The sequence below is a fragment of the Typha angustifolia genome, chromosome 7 (assembly GCF_048772165.1).
Source record: "Typha angustifolia cultivar Huaian chromosome 7, ASM4877216v1, whole genome shotgun sequence".
NCBI lineage: Eukaryota > Viridiplantae > Streptophyta > Magnoliopsida > Poales > Typhaceae > Typha > Typha angustifolia.
This window is the reverse complement of record NC_133245.1, coordinates 3,385,305-3,399,093: the sequence shown is the minus strand read 5'-3', so window position 1 is coordinate 3,399,093 and position 13,789 is coordinate 3,385,305. Positions and strand designations below refer to the sequence as shown.

Below are 13,789 nucleotides of genomic sequence, written 5' to 3'. Positions count from 1 at the left end.
TATTTGGCAGTGTATATGACACTATCACCAACTTACGAGTTGGTAATTTAGTAGACAATTGGATGGTGGCCCAATTTGAAAAGTAAGGCTATTGCAAAAGCAGTGTATTCTTTTATGCGCCCTACATCAAATGGGTCTAAATTGGAATAAATTGTTCTTTGGAAACTTAAAGTCAACCCAAGAGTTAAAGACCATCCTATGGAAAGTTTAGTGGGGAAGAATTTATACTATAACTCTTCTCTAGAGTTTTCATATTGGGCCGACAGATATGTGATCTGTGTGGCTTATGGAAAGAGAATGTAGAGCATTTGTTCTATCACGGTTGCTATGGCCTTGAGGTCTAGGGGGTCATTGCCCATAAACTTAGAATCCCCATTTCGCTTGATAGTAATCGGCTAACTTATGATTGGGACCATTTGGAGAGAGACCAAAACAAGTTTATAACTATAATAATCGCCTCAATTTGGATGATTTGGAATCCTAGAATAAACTTTGTGTTGAGACGATCCAGACCAAGGCAGAACACACTGCTTGATTGGCGTCTTAGATGGCAATTGAATATTTTGATAAGGGTGGGGTTGAGAAATCAGTCACCAGCTTAACCCAAAAGTTGGAAGATTAGACTCCACCTCTAAGTGTCACTAAAATCAACTTCGACGACTCATAAGACTCGTTGAGCAATGACGATGGTGATGATTTCTTGGCACAAAACCACCATGGTGTCACAATGTTCTAGTCTAGTCACCCAACCATGATGGACACTACCTTGAAGCTGAGGCCCGAGCCCTCTTTTTTGTTGCGATTGTTGCCGCTCAGCTTAAAGTCAATCATGTCATTTTTTTAAAGGGATTCCATATTACTCACCAAAGCACCTCGATGAAGTCCCCTAATGCATCCGAGATATTATTCACTATTGCAGAACCATTTGTAACTCCTCTTTTTTTTTCTCTGTTGTGTATGTCTCTAAAGGTTGTAATAGGGCAGCTGATTAGGTTGCTCTTTTTAAAAGGCGGTATTCTTTTGATGCTCTGGGAGGAGTGGCCGCCCCTCTCCTCCCAAATCAGGCTTTTATCACCTTTGTTGACGTCGAGAGCATTTGGCTCTTATCACCATTGTTGATGCAGAGAGCATTTCTATCCCTAGGATGACTTTTAATATATAGCTGGTCTCGCATCTCCATAAAATAATAATAATAATAATAATAATAAATAAGATAAAGAAAGAAAGAAAGATGGAAAGAAATAAAAAACAAGGCTTGCAAACTTTGGTTTCCTCTAGTCTCGGCCCATCAGAGACTCATGAGGCCCGGACGATTGTGTCGCACCAACGCCACCGCAAACCCAATCCTCCTCAGCTCCCTCCTCCTCCCGTATTCCCGCCGAAAATTCCCAAAATTTCCGGCCAAGACCTCCCCTATCCTCTCTCCGCCCCCGCGTTCCGCCCCGCAGCTCTCTACGGTTTGGTCTCGCCGCAGCCGCAGCCGCAGCCGCAGCCGGCGCCTTTGCTCCCTAACGCCAAGAGCCAGCTCAAGGATCATGTCCTCGGAAGTCGTGATCCCCGATCCCGAGTCGCTGGAGAAGAAGAAGGCCTCGATCCGGAATGCCGGCACGAGCAAACTCCAAGTGGGTCTTCTAATCTATAATCTCCACAAGTTTACATGTTTTCGCGTTAAAAATCGCTTTAAACTCCATACTTGAATCATTAGGTGATCGCCGACTTCGATGGCACTCTTACCAAGTATTGGTTCAATGGTACTCGTGGCCAGAGTACGTCACATTTGATCGATTTCTATTGATGCTCTTTACTACATTTTGGTTTGATATCTAATTGGAATTGGTTTGGTGGTGGTAGCCAGCCATGGTTTGTTGCAGCAGGGGAACCCGGATTTCGACGCCAAGAGGCAGGAGTTGTATGAATACTATCACCCGTTAGAGATTTCGCCCACGTTGCCGATCGAGGAGAAGACGAAGCTCATGGAAGAATGGTATTTGTTTACTCTATTTGATAGTTTGACGAAACATGTAGTAATTGATTTGCTTGTCACCAAAGGTGGGAGAAGACACATGGTCTTCTTATTGAGGGGGGGCTTACTTATGATGCAATAAAGAAGTCAGTGGCTGATGCTACAATTGCTTTTAGAGATGGCGTGGTCGAGCTGTTTGAGTTCTTGGAGGTAGGAATGTTTCAATTCTGGAATTCTTTTATGAATTTTGTTGAGTACTAACCATGTACGTTATTAGAAGACAAGTGTCAGTAGCTAATCAGCATGCATAATAGCATAAAACCATTAGGATAAAGGTCTTTTGATCTGTATGAAACATGGAGCAATATCTATTATGTTGCCTTGTAATCTCACTAAAGGAATAATCTGGAGTTGCATAGGATATCTCCTCCACTAGTTGGATTATATATGCTCTAGAAGTAGCTACAACAATTTTCAGAATTCTATAATAGCGGTTTCATGTGCTTTACAAGGACCTATGACCTTTTAGTAAGATGAACTAGAACATTTGGTTATATTCCTAATAAGCGTGATGTGTCTAATATTTTCAGGAGAAAGGTATCCCTGTCCTAATATTTTCTGCAGGTCTGGCAGACATCATAGAGGAGGTTAGTTTAGAAATAAAGAGTATCATGATATTCACATTTATAACAACGAAAGGCGGCTGAGAATTATTTGCTCTTGTTATTTGACCAGGTCTTCAGGCAGAAACTTCACAGATCTTTTAAGAACATCAGGGTTGTATCTAACAGAATGGAGTTCAATGAGAATCGCTGCCTTGTCGCCTTTAAAGGTGAACTGAGCTCTTTGAAATTTTGCTTAGACTATCTCTGACAATCCTGCTCCTGCTCAGTCTGCAGAGACCTTCTAGCTGCAGATGCATAAATTCGACTTGAAATAACAACATATGCTTTCTAATGATTTTTCTTTTTTCTTTTCTTTAGAGACTGCTAACTTTTCTATTTTGGTACAGCAAGTATAATAGAATTTTGAAAAGCGTCAAGCATATGTCATGAGGAATGAGATATTTCTTGTATGCTCATATGAACTGCTAAAGCTTTAATGTTAATAGTTGGAAAAAGTTAAATATGATCAATTATATTTCGATCACTAAATATGTTAGATATCCAAATGTATTGATAACTGTAGGAGGAGGTGAGATTTGTAGGTTGTATTGGATATCATGCAAGATCAACTGAAGACTATTTATAGTCTCATTCTTAGCTTGGATAACTCATCTACTGTCCCTAATTGCTAAAGCACTTCAGCAATATTTGTGCTATCTGGATCCTATTTCCCGTCTTGGATTTTGCAACTGATACCATTAATATTCTTTTATTTGATTCAAATCTTAGTTGATCTAATACTACTCAGTTCTCATTGACTATTTCTTGTTCATGCTGCTGCAGGGAAGACAATTCATGTTTTGAACAAAAATGAGCATGCCTTGGATATGGCTGCTCCTGTTCATGATAAGCTGGGAGATCTAAATGGATTAATTGTTGACAATGCCTTGGTGAAGAAGAGGACCAATGTGCTACTACTGGGTGATCACATTGGGGACCTGGGCATGTCTGATGGTGTCAACTATGAAAATCGAATTGCTGTTGGATTTCTGTGAGTAAATAGTTTCTTATTGTCCTTTCCCCATTTAGCTTATGGTAAACATGTAGATAGAGGGAAGGATTTGGAGTGCGCCCTAGGTGAGCCTTTTAAAGAGGGTTAGACTGCACACTTCTTTTTATCTTACATATTGGAGTTGGCAGTTTCTTGGATGTTCTCTATCAAGTTTAGTGCCAAGGGTAATATAGCAATCCAGTGATATGGTCTGTTAAATGTTGTGCTGATTTGAGAATCTAATTAATTTTCCTTTTGGGTGTTGCATTGTCTCTCAAAAGCTAGAACCCAAAGGTTCTTGAGAAAAGGTTAGGTTTGACAAGTTTGCAGTCTCATACATGTGCTTGTTTTGTTTTTGGATCGATGTGGGTGTTCTCTATGAGGCTTACTAGATACTCTTTCAAAGTAAGACTTGTAGTTTTAGACCTACCTGAACCTATTCATTAGTTTGTTATTTCTGGTTTAAGGTCTGGCAAAACATATAAAATATAGTCACTTTTTAATCCATTATAAGAATACAACTAACATAAAACACAATTCTTTGTTCTTGATTCACTATCTTGAGTCCGAGAATCTTGACTCTCTTGGAACCTTCAGATATTATTAGTGATATTACTTTGTGTTGCCAAGCATGTCAGGTTCACCATTTTGTTAATTTGTTCATTTGGATATAGTTACCATCTATAGTGATTTGAATTGAAGACCCCATACAGCGGAGCTGATTTTATATTCTTTGTTATTGCTAGCAGCACTCATTTCCTCTCTGCTCCTCCATCTAATTATCCTTGGTGCCAATATGCTAAGCTAGGTTAGTAATAATTACTATTTCCCTTATGATAATAATGTTTCAAAAGGCTCCCTTTTTTCAGGGAAAACATGTTCAGTCATATGGTGTAGGACATTTTGTTACTTGATAACTGATCACCTGTTCAATTTCTGGTTTGCTGGAGACTTCAATCTTTCTATTTTCTTCTTTGATAACGTGCTTCACTATAGAAGAACGGTTTCTGACTTTAGTATCGTCATGAGTTAAACACACCGATGTAAATACATTTCCACTTTCCTGTCAAAAGCTTGGGTACTTTCTTTTATAATTTACTAACATGCTTGTTGTATCAAACATGGGATAAATAGTACTGGTTGTACATGTTCCAGCTGAGTTGACAGAGACGTTGCTTTTTCAGGAACAGCAATATAGAGAATTCTCTTAAGGATTACCGTGAAGCATTTGATGTTGTATATTTGGTAAGCAGCTAGCTGAAGTCACATTAATAATTTGGTATATCACTGGTGTTATTCTTCCACTTTATTGTTCATTGCCTTTGATATCCTCATTTTCGTTTGAACAGAACGACACGTCCATGTGGGGAGTGGTTGAGCTAGCATCTCAGCTATGTGCAGCAGACTAGTGATCTTTCTGCTCTATTCTGCGATTTTGCCTGCTCCTGCATGTTAAAATGCTATTGGAGCAGTTTGCTACTCTATGGGTAATCCACAAGCAAATGTTAAACTATATCCAGCACAAACATATGTGCCAAAAGCTACAGTACTCAGACTGAATTGTCGTATGTTTTCTAAGTATATTTATCTGTCTTGTTCATCAATTGCTTCAGCACAGAAAGAACTGAAATATAAATTCTCTCTATTTTTTCTCGGTTTCTTACAAATCGGTGAGACATGACATGGCAATTAATAATCTAAATCCTGAATATTTTGAAGGTATGCTGATGGTCAACTGGTGATTGTTTTCAGATTACAGCTATGAGCTCGATTTGTTAATGGGTTGTGTGCAGTGAGCCAAGCAATGAACTGAGATCATTTGTATCCATGCTTGTTTTTAGAAACTAGATTTGATTGTGATGTGGGTTTACATGTATATTTTATTCACCAAGGCATATCGTAAGGGTTTAACTAGATCATCGAGAAGTATTTAGGTTTTAAATTTTATAGGTTACTTTGTGGAAGCAAAATTTTCATCCCCATACTAGGAATGCCCAGATGAGACATTTGGAGATGCTACAGCATGTGTTGTGCATGTTGGGATCCAGACAAGTGCAGGAACTTATCATGTTCCCATTCCAAGTCAACTAACACCCAAGTAGCTAATTAATTTGAGTTCCAGAAGATGCCAACTATCAAAAATAATATGATTTGCACGAACATTATATAAATATATAGCCTGCAGATATCTTGGACAGTTCGCATCCCCTGATTGGTTTTCTATAAGTCTGTCGATATGTTTACATTAAATGAACATGAATAGCTATGACCATTACACGCATCATTTAATTACAATCTCAGGCATAACAGCTAAAAACATCACATGGCAACCAATAAGATAACTTTCATCCACCTTGGCAGCCGCACACACATCATATTATATAAGACCACCAGAGATTCCAAAGTAGCAATGAGAAAGATTACTAGTTTAAAGATAAGACTATTTATTAACTGCATTAACAAGTTTGGGGAATTAGAACGCCACCACACAGTTCAAAAGACAAGTGAGATACACTGCACACACCCTTCCTATACAAAAAGATAGCTGGAGAAAGGGCCAGAATCACACATAACAAAGACCCTCATAGTCAGTTTAAATTAGAAGTTTTTAAGTGAAAGGAAAGGAAAGCCTCTCGTGATCTCTTTGATGGGTTAGTTTGCCACCTTCACACATTGATCTCAAGCAGACTGCTGCAGATATGCCAAGTTAAAAGACAAGATAGCCAGCTCTTGCATAATAATGTCCAGAGATATTCTATACAGCAACTGCCGGTGTTAGAGTAACGGCTGTCGTTGGCTCAACCGGCCACAAAAACTCTGAAGTAGCTCCTGCCGCTGGAGGAAAAGCAGGTACACTGACTTCCTGAGATGACTCGGTGTAATGAAACTCAATTTGGAGGCGGTGATGCAGCGGGATAGAAGCCATCAGACCTTTCTTGATATCAACCTGTAATTCCCTGATTGGAATAGCAGCCAAGAAACTCTTGATGTACTCCTTGCATGACTCCTTGCCCTTGGAAACAAGCTCACCCTCTGCATCGCCACTTCCACTACCTAGCTCCTCAGTGTTGTCCTCTGCAGCACCATTTCCAGCTCCAGTGGAATCAGAGTTGGCAGTTGTCTTCTCATCAGGAATTCTGTGGATTAATGTACTGTCATCAAACTTTAGGATGTAAGCCTGGTTGCATCCTTCATAGAGTCTCTCTCCAAGAGTGTCTATAATATAATAAGCATCACTTTCAACTTTGAGAACAAAGAAGTGATCATTCCAGCTCACTATATACAGCTGGGGGCTTCCGTCGGTGGGACACTCTGACCCAATGCGGCTAATCTCATCCCAGATGCTATCAAATGACATTGCCTCATGGAGGAAATCGAATCCACCGTTATCATCATTGCCTTCTGGATGGAAGAAGCCGATGAAAGACTTACTGGGTACAACAGAGAGTTGGCGAATCTTTGCATGAAGAACAGTTTCTAGATCAAAATGCTTGTCAGGGAAGCGCTCTCGATACGTCTGGTTCTTGCAAAGATTTCTCCACTCGAGTGAGCCTTCTCGGATGAGACTGTCGAATTGGGACTTAATGGGCATCATGTCACGGTTAGTCTGGAACCAATCTGCAATGACAGCAACAAGTGCGGTGCATGCACTCTCACCAGCAGCACGTTCGCTCCTTTGGTCAATGGATGCAAAGAAGACCTGTGTTGAAATCTTCATGTGACCATCACGGCTAACTAATTCCTTTGACTCCCAGCTTCCTATAACAAAATTGTCGTCACCAAAATCTGATATTGACAAGCGATTAGCCAAACCTTCTTCATCCTTTTGCCTCTGCAAGCAGAAAGATACAAAATTACTATCTCTTACGTAACAAATGTGCACAGAAATTGCAGCTAGGAAAAGAGTATGCATGAAAGAATCAGACAAGATACTGGCACGCTTAAAAATATAAGGTACTCTATAGGCAACACAACGAGGATATTCTATAGTAGATTAAATGACCGAAGCACCAACCCCGGGCAAAGTATACTTGATCCAATAGAGTCAGAACACAGTCAATAATGACAGATCAGGACCTTAGGTAAATAATATTACAGTAGATGAATGCAGAACCAATTCAGCTCCTATAGATGACCAGAAAGATCAATTTACTAATTCAGAAATATCAACCTGATAATTAGCTATTGACTGAATTAAATTATGTGATCCTCAAAGGTTATGTCCTATATATCAACAGAAAAGAGGAAAGGAAACAGATGCATACCCCAGTGGAGTGAGACTCGTCAGAAGAGCTCAGTACACGACGGTCATAATCAATGTCATCCCCTCCCTCTTCTCCATATGCCTTCTTCAATAAAGGTTCTCCTTTAGTCTTCGGAGACCGAAAACTTAATTTCCTCTTTTTCCATGGTAGAATACTCCGTTTTGAAGGCTGTGACACAGGTTGCTCCAGAACAGATGCTGTCGTCTCCTCAGCATGTGAATAACCTACATCAGACCTCCGATGACTATAATAAATCCAGTCATCATACTCTCCATCAATCCTCACATCAAAGTAAAACGAACCACCAGCATAGTTAGCGTATGCTAATGTCCCATAGCTGAATGACTTCCTAACACTAGAAGTCACTTTCCCATCTTCTAGTTCTCCCTCATCAGGATCATCATCAAGAGAGTCTGTGTCAAATGGGTATGCACATTCTGCGTCATCACTTGGGGCAGAACACTTACCCTCACTGACTTCATCATCTCGGCAAGTCTTCTTGGATTTTCGGGTTGACACAAACTCTGAAAGAATTTTTACCTTTCTGAATCCTGCTTTAAGAGCAGAAAGCTCGTCTTTTTCAGAAGGTAGGTTGTCTCCAGAAGAAGGTGAAGAAACAGGCACGATAGACCTCTGCACTGTCTCTGATGATTCTTGAGGAAGTCTCAATTCCACCAGACTGAGAGAAAGCTGCAATACAAGTAGATTCCAATGTCAAAAAGACAATAACTTTGACAAGAAAAATATCGACGACGTAGGTCAAGAAATATTCAGATCCATTGCTGATGATGCGGGAGAATTTCGTACAGACATACAAAGTTTGTGCAACTATTAAAAGAGTATAGCTGTATAAGGAGTCTAATCTTGTTTCCTGAAATCAACTGTACAAGGACCTTGACAAAATTTAAACAGGAAAATACTGCAGCCTTACACTACAGTAAAGCATCAATATATGATATAATCAACATACATGAAGTGATGGCGAGGACTCGATGGCAACACCAGGCTGCAACAACGGAAGGTTTATCTTAACCTCTTCTTCAACTGTAGATGCATATTCGGCAAGGTTCAATGATGCTGTACCCATAACTGATGCCTTGCTCTTAGATCCCTGATTCAATCCCTAAACCAGAAGAATTGAGGTTATAGTCCCATTATGAAAATACAGGCATGTGGATAGCACAACATGAACTTGTTAGTAAAGATATAAAATTAGCTTCTTTAATCATGTTGCATCAGCGGCATGATTGATCTGATGGTTTCATTCAATAGTAGTAGGCTGCATATACCAAACAATCCAAAATGATACAAATGCAATGCTCATAAAGATTAGAAAGGAAGATTAACTACCTTAGAGATTAAGATTCTTACAACTTTTCTCCAATGGTCTTTAATCTAACTTGTTTAATACTAAACTACAAAAGAGCTGGCAAGAAGAAAAGTTTTGCATCCAATACTATACTTAGGTAGAGCATTGATAGCATCAGAACAATAGAAGCATCTTAAATCAGGGGTATTGTTTAGTTGGTTCCAGTGCATCAATAACCAAACAAAACCCAAATTCTAAGGAACTACAAAGGTAGAGAGCATCGATAGCGTTAGAACAACAGAAGGCACTTATATCAAGGGTATCTTTTTAGTTGGTTCCACTGCTTCAATAACCAAACAAAACCCAAATTCTAAGGAACATGCTCTAACTTGCACTATTTTAAAAGGAAAATGACAAATAAATCAGGTCAACTAGAAGACTTCAGGAAATCATTTGTAGAATCCAGTGAGCCAAATTCAATGAGAAAAAGAAATAATAAAACTAAAATAACTTCAGAAAAAAACTTAAAGGGAATAGGAGATAGCAAAAGTAACATCTAAACCTAAGGAAACTAAGTAGCATCAGAAGGAACATATAAATCCAATCATCTACTCAGAAAGCACAAAAGATCTTATATGCATGACCAAAGAATAACAAAACGGTGTTAATTTAAGCCCTAATTCCCTTTAAATGGTCCAATTGAAACCCAGAAATTGCAGTATCAACATCAAAATACACACAAACACACCCAAAAAAATAAAAAATAAAAATCCGATTCCTAAAATCTCAAATCCATTTCTAGCGAAAACCCCTAGAAGGGAATAAATCAACAATAATCCAACGAATACAGACCAAATAATCCACAAAATTAGGCAACCAAACTCATTTCCGAAAAACAGAAAACCTAACCGAGAAAAAAAAGTGAGATCAACATATCGACTAGGTAAAAAAAATACTCAGATGGCCAAATCCAACTCACATTGACAAAGACGACGAAGGACAACTCCCACGGATGGAAAACATTCTCCCTGTGCGAAGTCAAAGTCAGAACGCTCTCGAACTCCTCATTCCACTCCACCACTCCCCCTTCCCCCTCTCCCTCCTCCTCTCCTCTCCCCACCTCCTCCTCTCTCGTGCGATTTCTCCTCACCGTCCTCCTCAGCGAGCTCAGCGCCGCCTTCGCCCCTTTCCACCTCACCTCCGCCGTCACCCTCGCCGCCGGCTCCTCCACCCTAACCCCTTCCATCCTCTCCACCACCAGCTTCACCTGAAATTTCTTCGCCAACAACGGCGGCCACGGGCGCCACCTCATCATCCTCGCCACCATCCACGCCCTAAAACCCTAGAATCGCCTCCTCGCCGGCGAAGAGCACCGGATTCGCTTCAACAGACTACCAATCCAGACGAGATCACTGCGTGAACCTCGGTAAATATCCGATCTTTGGAGTCGAACTCCCCAAAAGTTGCAGTTTTTGCAAACGGATCGTTCGATTCGAGATCGATCGAAAACGAGAGAGAGAGAGAGAGAGAGAGAGAGAGAGAGAGGAAGAGAATATGCGAGGGGGAAGGGAATAGAGAGAGAGAGAGGAGAGAGAGAGAGAGAGAGAGAGAAAAAACGGATTTCGTAGAGAGAGAGGGGGGAGCGGAGAACAAGATAAAGCGGAGTGGAGATATCGAAGTCCACGGTCTGGTTTTTATGCATCGTTTTTTTAGTAAACTCCCACCGGTAACGGCTCGGATTAAGAGTTAAATGACGTCCGGTAATTGATATCCTCTCCATTCTCTCAAATTAAATGGAGATCTCCAGTCCAAAGCGATGCCTCGCTGGACTCCCCCGGTTGCCGTAGGTTACAGCTGGATAGGGCCACACCTTTTATTAATTCTCACACACACACACGCACAAAAAATTTGCTTAATTTCTTTTTTTTCCTAATAATAAATAAATAAATATAGTGCTCCAAAAATTAATATACTAATATTTATTATCTCTATTAGGTCCCTACCGTAGCCCCGGTGTTTGATGACTAAATATTTCTAAAATAATATAAGCATATCTATGCAATTAAATTTTGGTGAATAAAAAGCAGCAAGATTTTATTAAAATAATTACAAGGGTCAACTATCCTATGCACAAAGAGATGCGGAAAAAAGCTCAACTTTATAGAGGCCCTACTCTAATAGTATTTGTTCGATCTAATATATATATCTATCTATAATCATACACTGGTATCTATTTCAAAAAAAAAAAGAAAAGGGTGTTATATAGCTTGCAAGTTAAACTTTTATTACGTCTCACAATTTAATCACTTTTCTTGAAAGCAAAGGCTCGAAGAAAAAGGAAAAGGGAGGGGGGGTTTGTATTATTAGTATTGAGATTAAGGAGTATAGGATCAAGATTAGGGAAGTCGCCAGTGTCCACTCCCTGGCTTTATATTATATATCCAAAGGAGATAATTCAATCGCACGGCGGTCGCAATCCCGGCAAATGCAAGGGAATGGAAGTGGGCACGTCGTTTTTTGGAAACTTTGGTTGTTTTCAGTCACTCTCACTCGCTGCCAATTCGGAGTCTTCGTAGCATCCCTGAGTTGCCGGGCATGGCGTTTGACCTTTTCATTGGCCCTCACTGGCCCTAATTATTTAGCTCTCCTTTTTTTGCTTCTATACCCCGGAATTTTTTTGTATTTAGTTATACGCACATTTATATCCTCTCACAATTCATTTTATATTTATATTAAAAAAATTATATAATAATATTTTACAAATCACATCCTATATTTTTAACTATTTTATTATCCACATCCCGTCTTTAACCATGTTGTAACTCTACTCTTCTGTTCTTGACATTTTTTTGGCTAACTAACCAAACTATTAAAATATCATCACTACTAATTTTCCTACTCTCTGTTCATCCTCACATGAGTAATTTAGATATTTATAAATTATTTTATATATTATAATAGAATATATTTTTCTAGTACCGTTTCAATTAATCAAGGGTGTTAAATAAAAATTATAAGAAGGAAAAAGTAGGTGTCGAGTTACAAAAACCTTAAAAGACAGAATGTGAATCACAAAATAAATATAAACACAGTCTTATTTATTAAAATTCTTAAAAATTAAAGATTTTATATGTAAATATAAAGTTTAGCAAGTTATATAAGTAAATAAGGGATTTTTAAGAGTATATATGTTTAAAAAAAAAGCCCCTATTGACTAGCTATCTTAAGGGCTTTTTATGTTTGTCTTTTTCTTAACATAATTAATTTAGGGAAAATTGTATTTAATATCTTACTCTAAACCTATTCTCTCCTTTTAGAGAGTTAGACATAACAAAACTGGACGAAATATTATTTTATTATTATTAAACCCTTGCCAAATCCACATATCTCTGGCAATGGAGTGAGACTGCTTTCACTTTATTCTGTTTAAACCCAAATTTAATAAGTCTCAACGCCAAAGATGTCTTCTTCTTCTTCTTTATTATTATTATTATCAAAGTTAGACCTGTTCATATTTTTGTATAAGTATGAGGACTTTCTTCTTCTCCTTGAATATAATAGCAATTCTTTCTTCTACTTTCTTATTATTGTCATTCTTCTACTCTTTATAATCTTTTATATTTTATTTTTTCAGAGTGGGGGCTTTTGTGGCCCTAGTCAAAATTCAATTGTACTTTGGAAGAATCAACTTCTGATCTCCCATCAAATCTCTCATGACAATGGCATCAATTATCTGATACTTTATTAGGGCTATTTTTTTTAAAAAAAAATAATATGAGTTTAAATCATATTAAGTCCATCTTATCCATTATTTTTTTTAACATTAAATTTAGTATTAAATTATGGTAGACTCTACGTGGCAACATATCAGTGGATATGGTAATGACATAAAATATGGTATTAATATATTATCTAACAACTTAAGTTTCTGAATATCGGCTAAATTTTGTTAAAAATTTGATTTGGATAGTTTTTTTTTAATTGGTTCGATATTAGTAAATATTAGGGTTAATATTCAGTGAATTTTTTATATATCCAATCTACAAATTTAAGATTTGATGAAATATATATATATATATATATATATAATAAAAAGAAAAAAAAAGGAAAAAAGGATCAAAGGCATTGGCATGTGAAGACCTTAATCCATTGAAGTAGGGCCACATAGTTATGATGATTCCAACCACCTTATGATGATTATATTCTCTTCAATTCTAGTATACTCCTGTGAACACATTGCACACATTTACTCAGTGGAATGAGGTGAGGCATCAGTAGTTTTACTCTTTGGGTTTCCTTTGCAACAAAGGAAGAAAGGATGGAGGGATTGAAATGGAGTCAGCTTAGCTCTCAAGTCCAATGCATAGTGCTCTGTATCTGTATCTGAAAGTGACTATTTATGTGAGCACTGCTGTTAAATTTTAGTATATCTCTTTGCTACCATTATCATTCTTCTTCTCTGATGTCTGCTTTCCTATGTATCCCTTGAATGATAGAAAAAGAATTTACTTACCATATACAGTGGCAAAATGTGATAATTATATGCCTAACTTAAAGTTATACTTGGCGATCAGTTCTTGTCGAACACGAAATAAC

The 13,789-nt window shown here is 38.2% G+C and overlaps 2 protein-coding genes across 2 annotated transcripts; one reads left to right on the top strand and one right to left on the bottom strand.

Annotated features, from left to right (window-relative positions):
- The first annotated feature begins 1,263 nt into the window (after positions 1–1,263).
- On the top strand, positions 1,264–5,324 carry LOC140762956 (uncharacterized). Its single transcript, XM_073100949.1, has 9 exons — positions 1,264–1,622; positions 1,706–1,766; positions 1,852–1,984; positions 2,050–2,173; positions 2,554–2,610; positions 2,699–2,795; positions 3,412–3,619; positions 4,804–4,864; positions 4,969–5,324. Exons 1-9 carry the CDS (start codon positions 1,299–1,301, stop codon positions 5,026–5,028), a joined length of 1,125 nt encoding a protein of 374 aa, XP_072957050.1. The 5' UTR covers positions 1,264–1,298; the 3' UTR covers positions 5,029–5,324.
- Positions 5,325–6,046: 722 nt separating this feature from the next.
- Positions 6,047–10,758, bottom strand: LOC140762941 (uncharacterized). Its single transcript, XM_073100927.1, has 4 exons — positions 10,173–10,758; positions 8,855–9,007; positions 7,885–8,574; positions 6,047–7,451 (listed from the first exon to the last, which is right to left on the bottom strand). The coding sequence occupies exons 1-4, from the start codon at positions 10,518–10,520 to the stop codon at positions 6,375–6,377; spliced, it is 2,268 nt and encodes a 755-aa protein (XP_072957028.1). The 5' UTR covers positions 10,521–10,758; the 3' UTR covers positions 6,047–6,374.
- Between the last annotated feature and the right edge of the window lie 3,031 nt (positions 10,759–13,789).

Coding starts and splice junctions, on each gene's coding strand:
- LOC140762941 (XM_073100927.1), bottom strand. CDS start 10,520: ATGGTGGCGAGGATGATGAGGTGGCGCCCGTGGCCGCCGTTGTTGGCG. Junction 9,008..10,172: donor CCTTCGTCGTCTTTGTCAAT/GTGAGTTGGATT, acceptor CTTCTGGTTTAG/GGATTGAATCAGGGATCTAA. Junction 8,575..8,854: donor AGTCCTCGCCATCACTTCAT/GTATGTTGATTA, acceptor CTTGTATTGCAG/CTTTCTCTCAGTCTGGTGGA.
- LOC140762956 (XM_073100949.1), top strand. CDS start 1,299: ATGAGGCCCGGACGATTGTGTCGCACCAACGCCACCGCAAACCCAATC. Junction 2,174..2,553: donor AGCTGTTTGAGTTCTTGGAG/GTAGGAATGTTT, acceptor TAATATTTTCAG/GAGAAAGGTATCCCTGTCCT. Junction 2,611..2,698: donor TGGCAGACATCATAGAGGAG/GTTAGTTTAGAA, acceptor TTATTTGACCAG/GTCTTCAGGCAGAAACTTCA.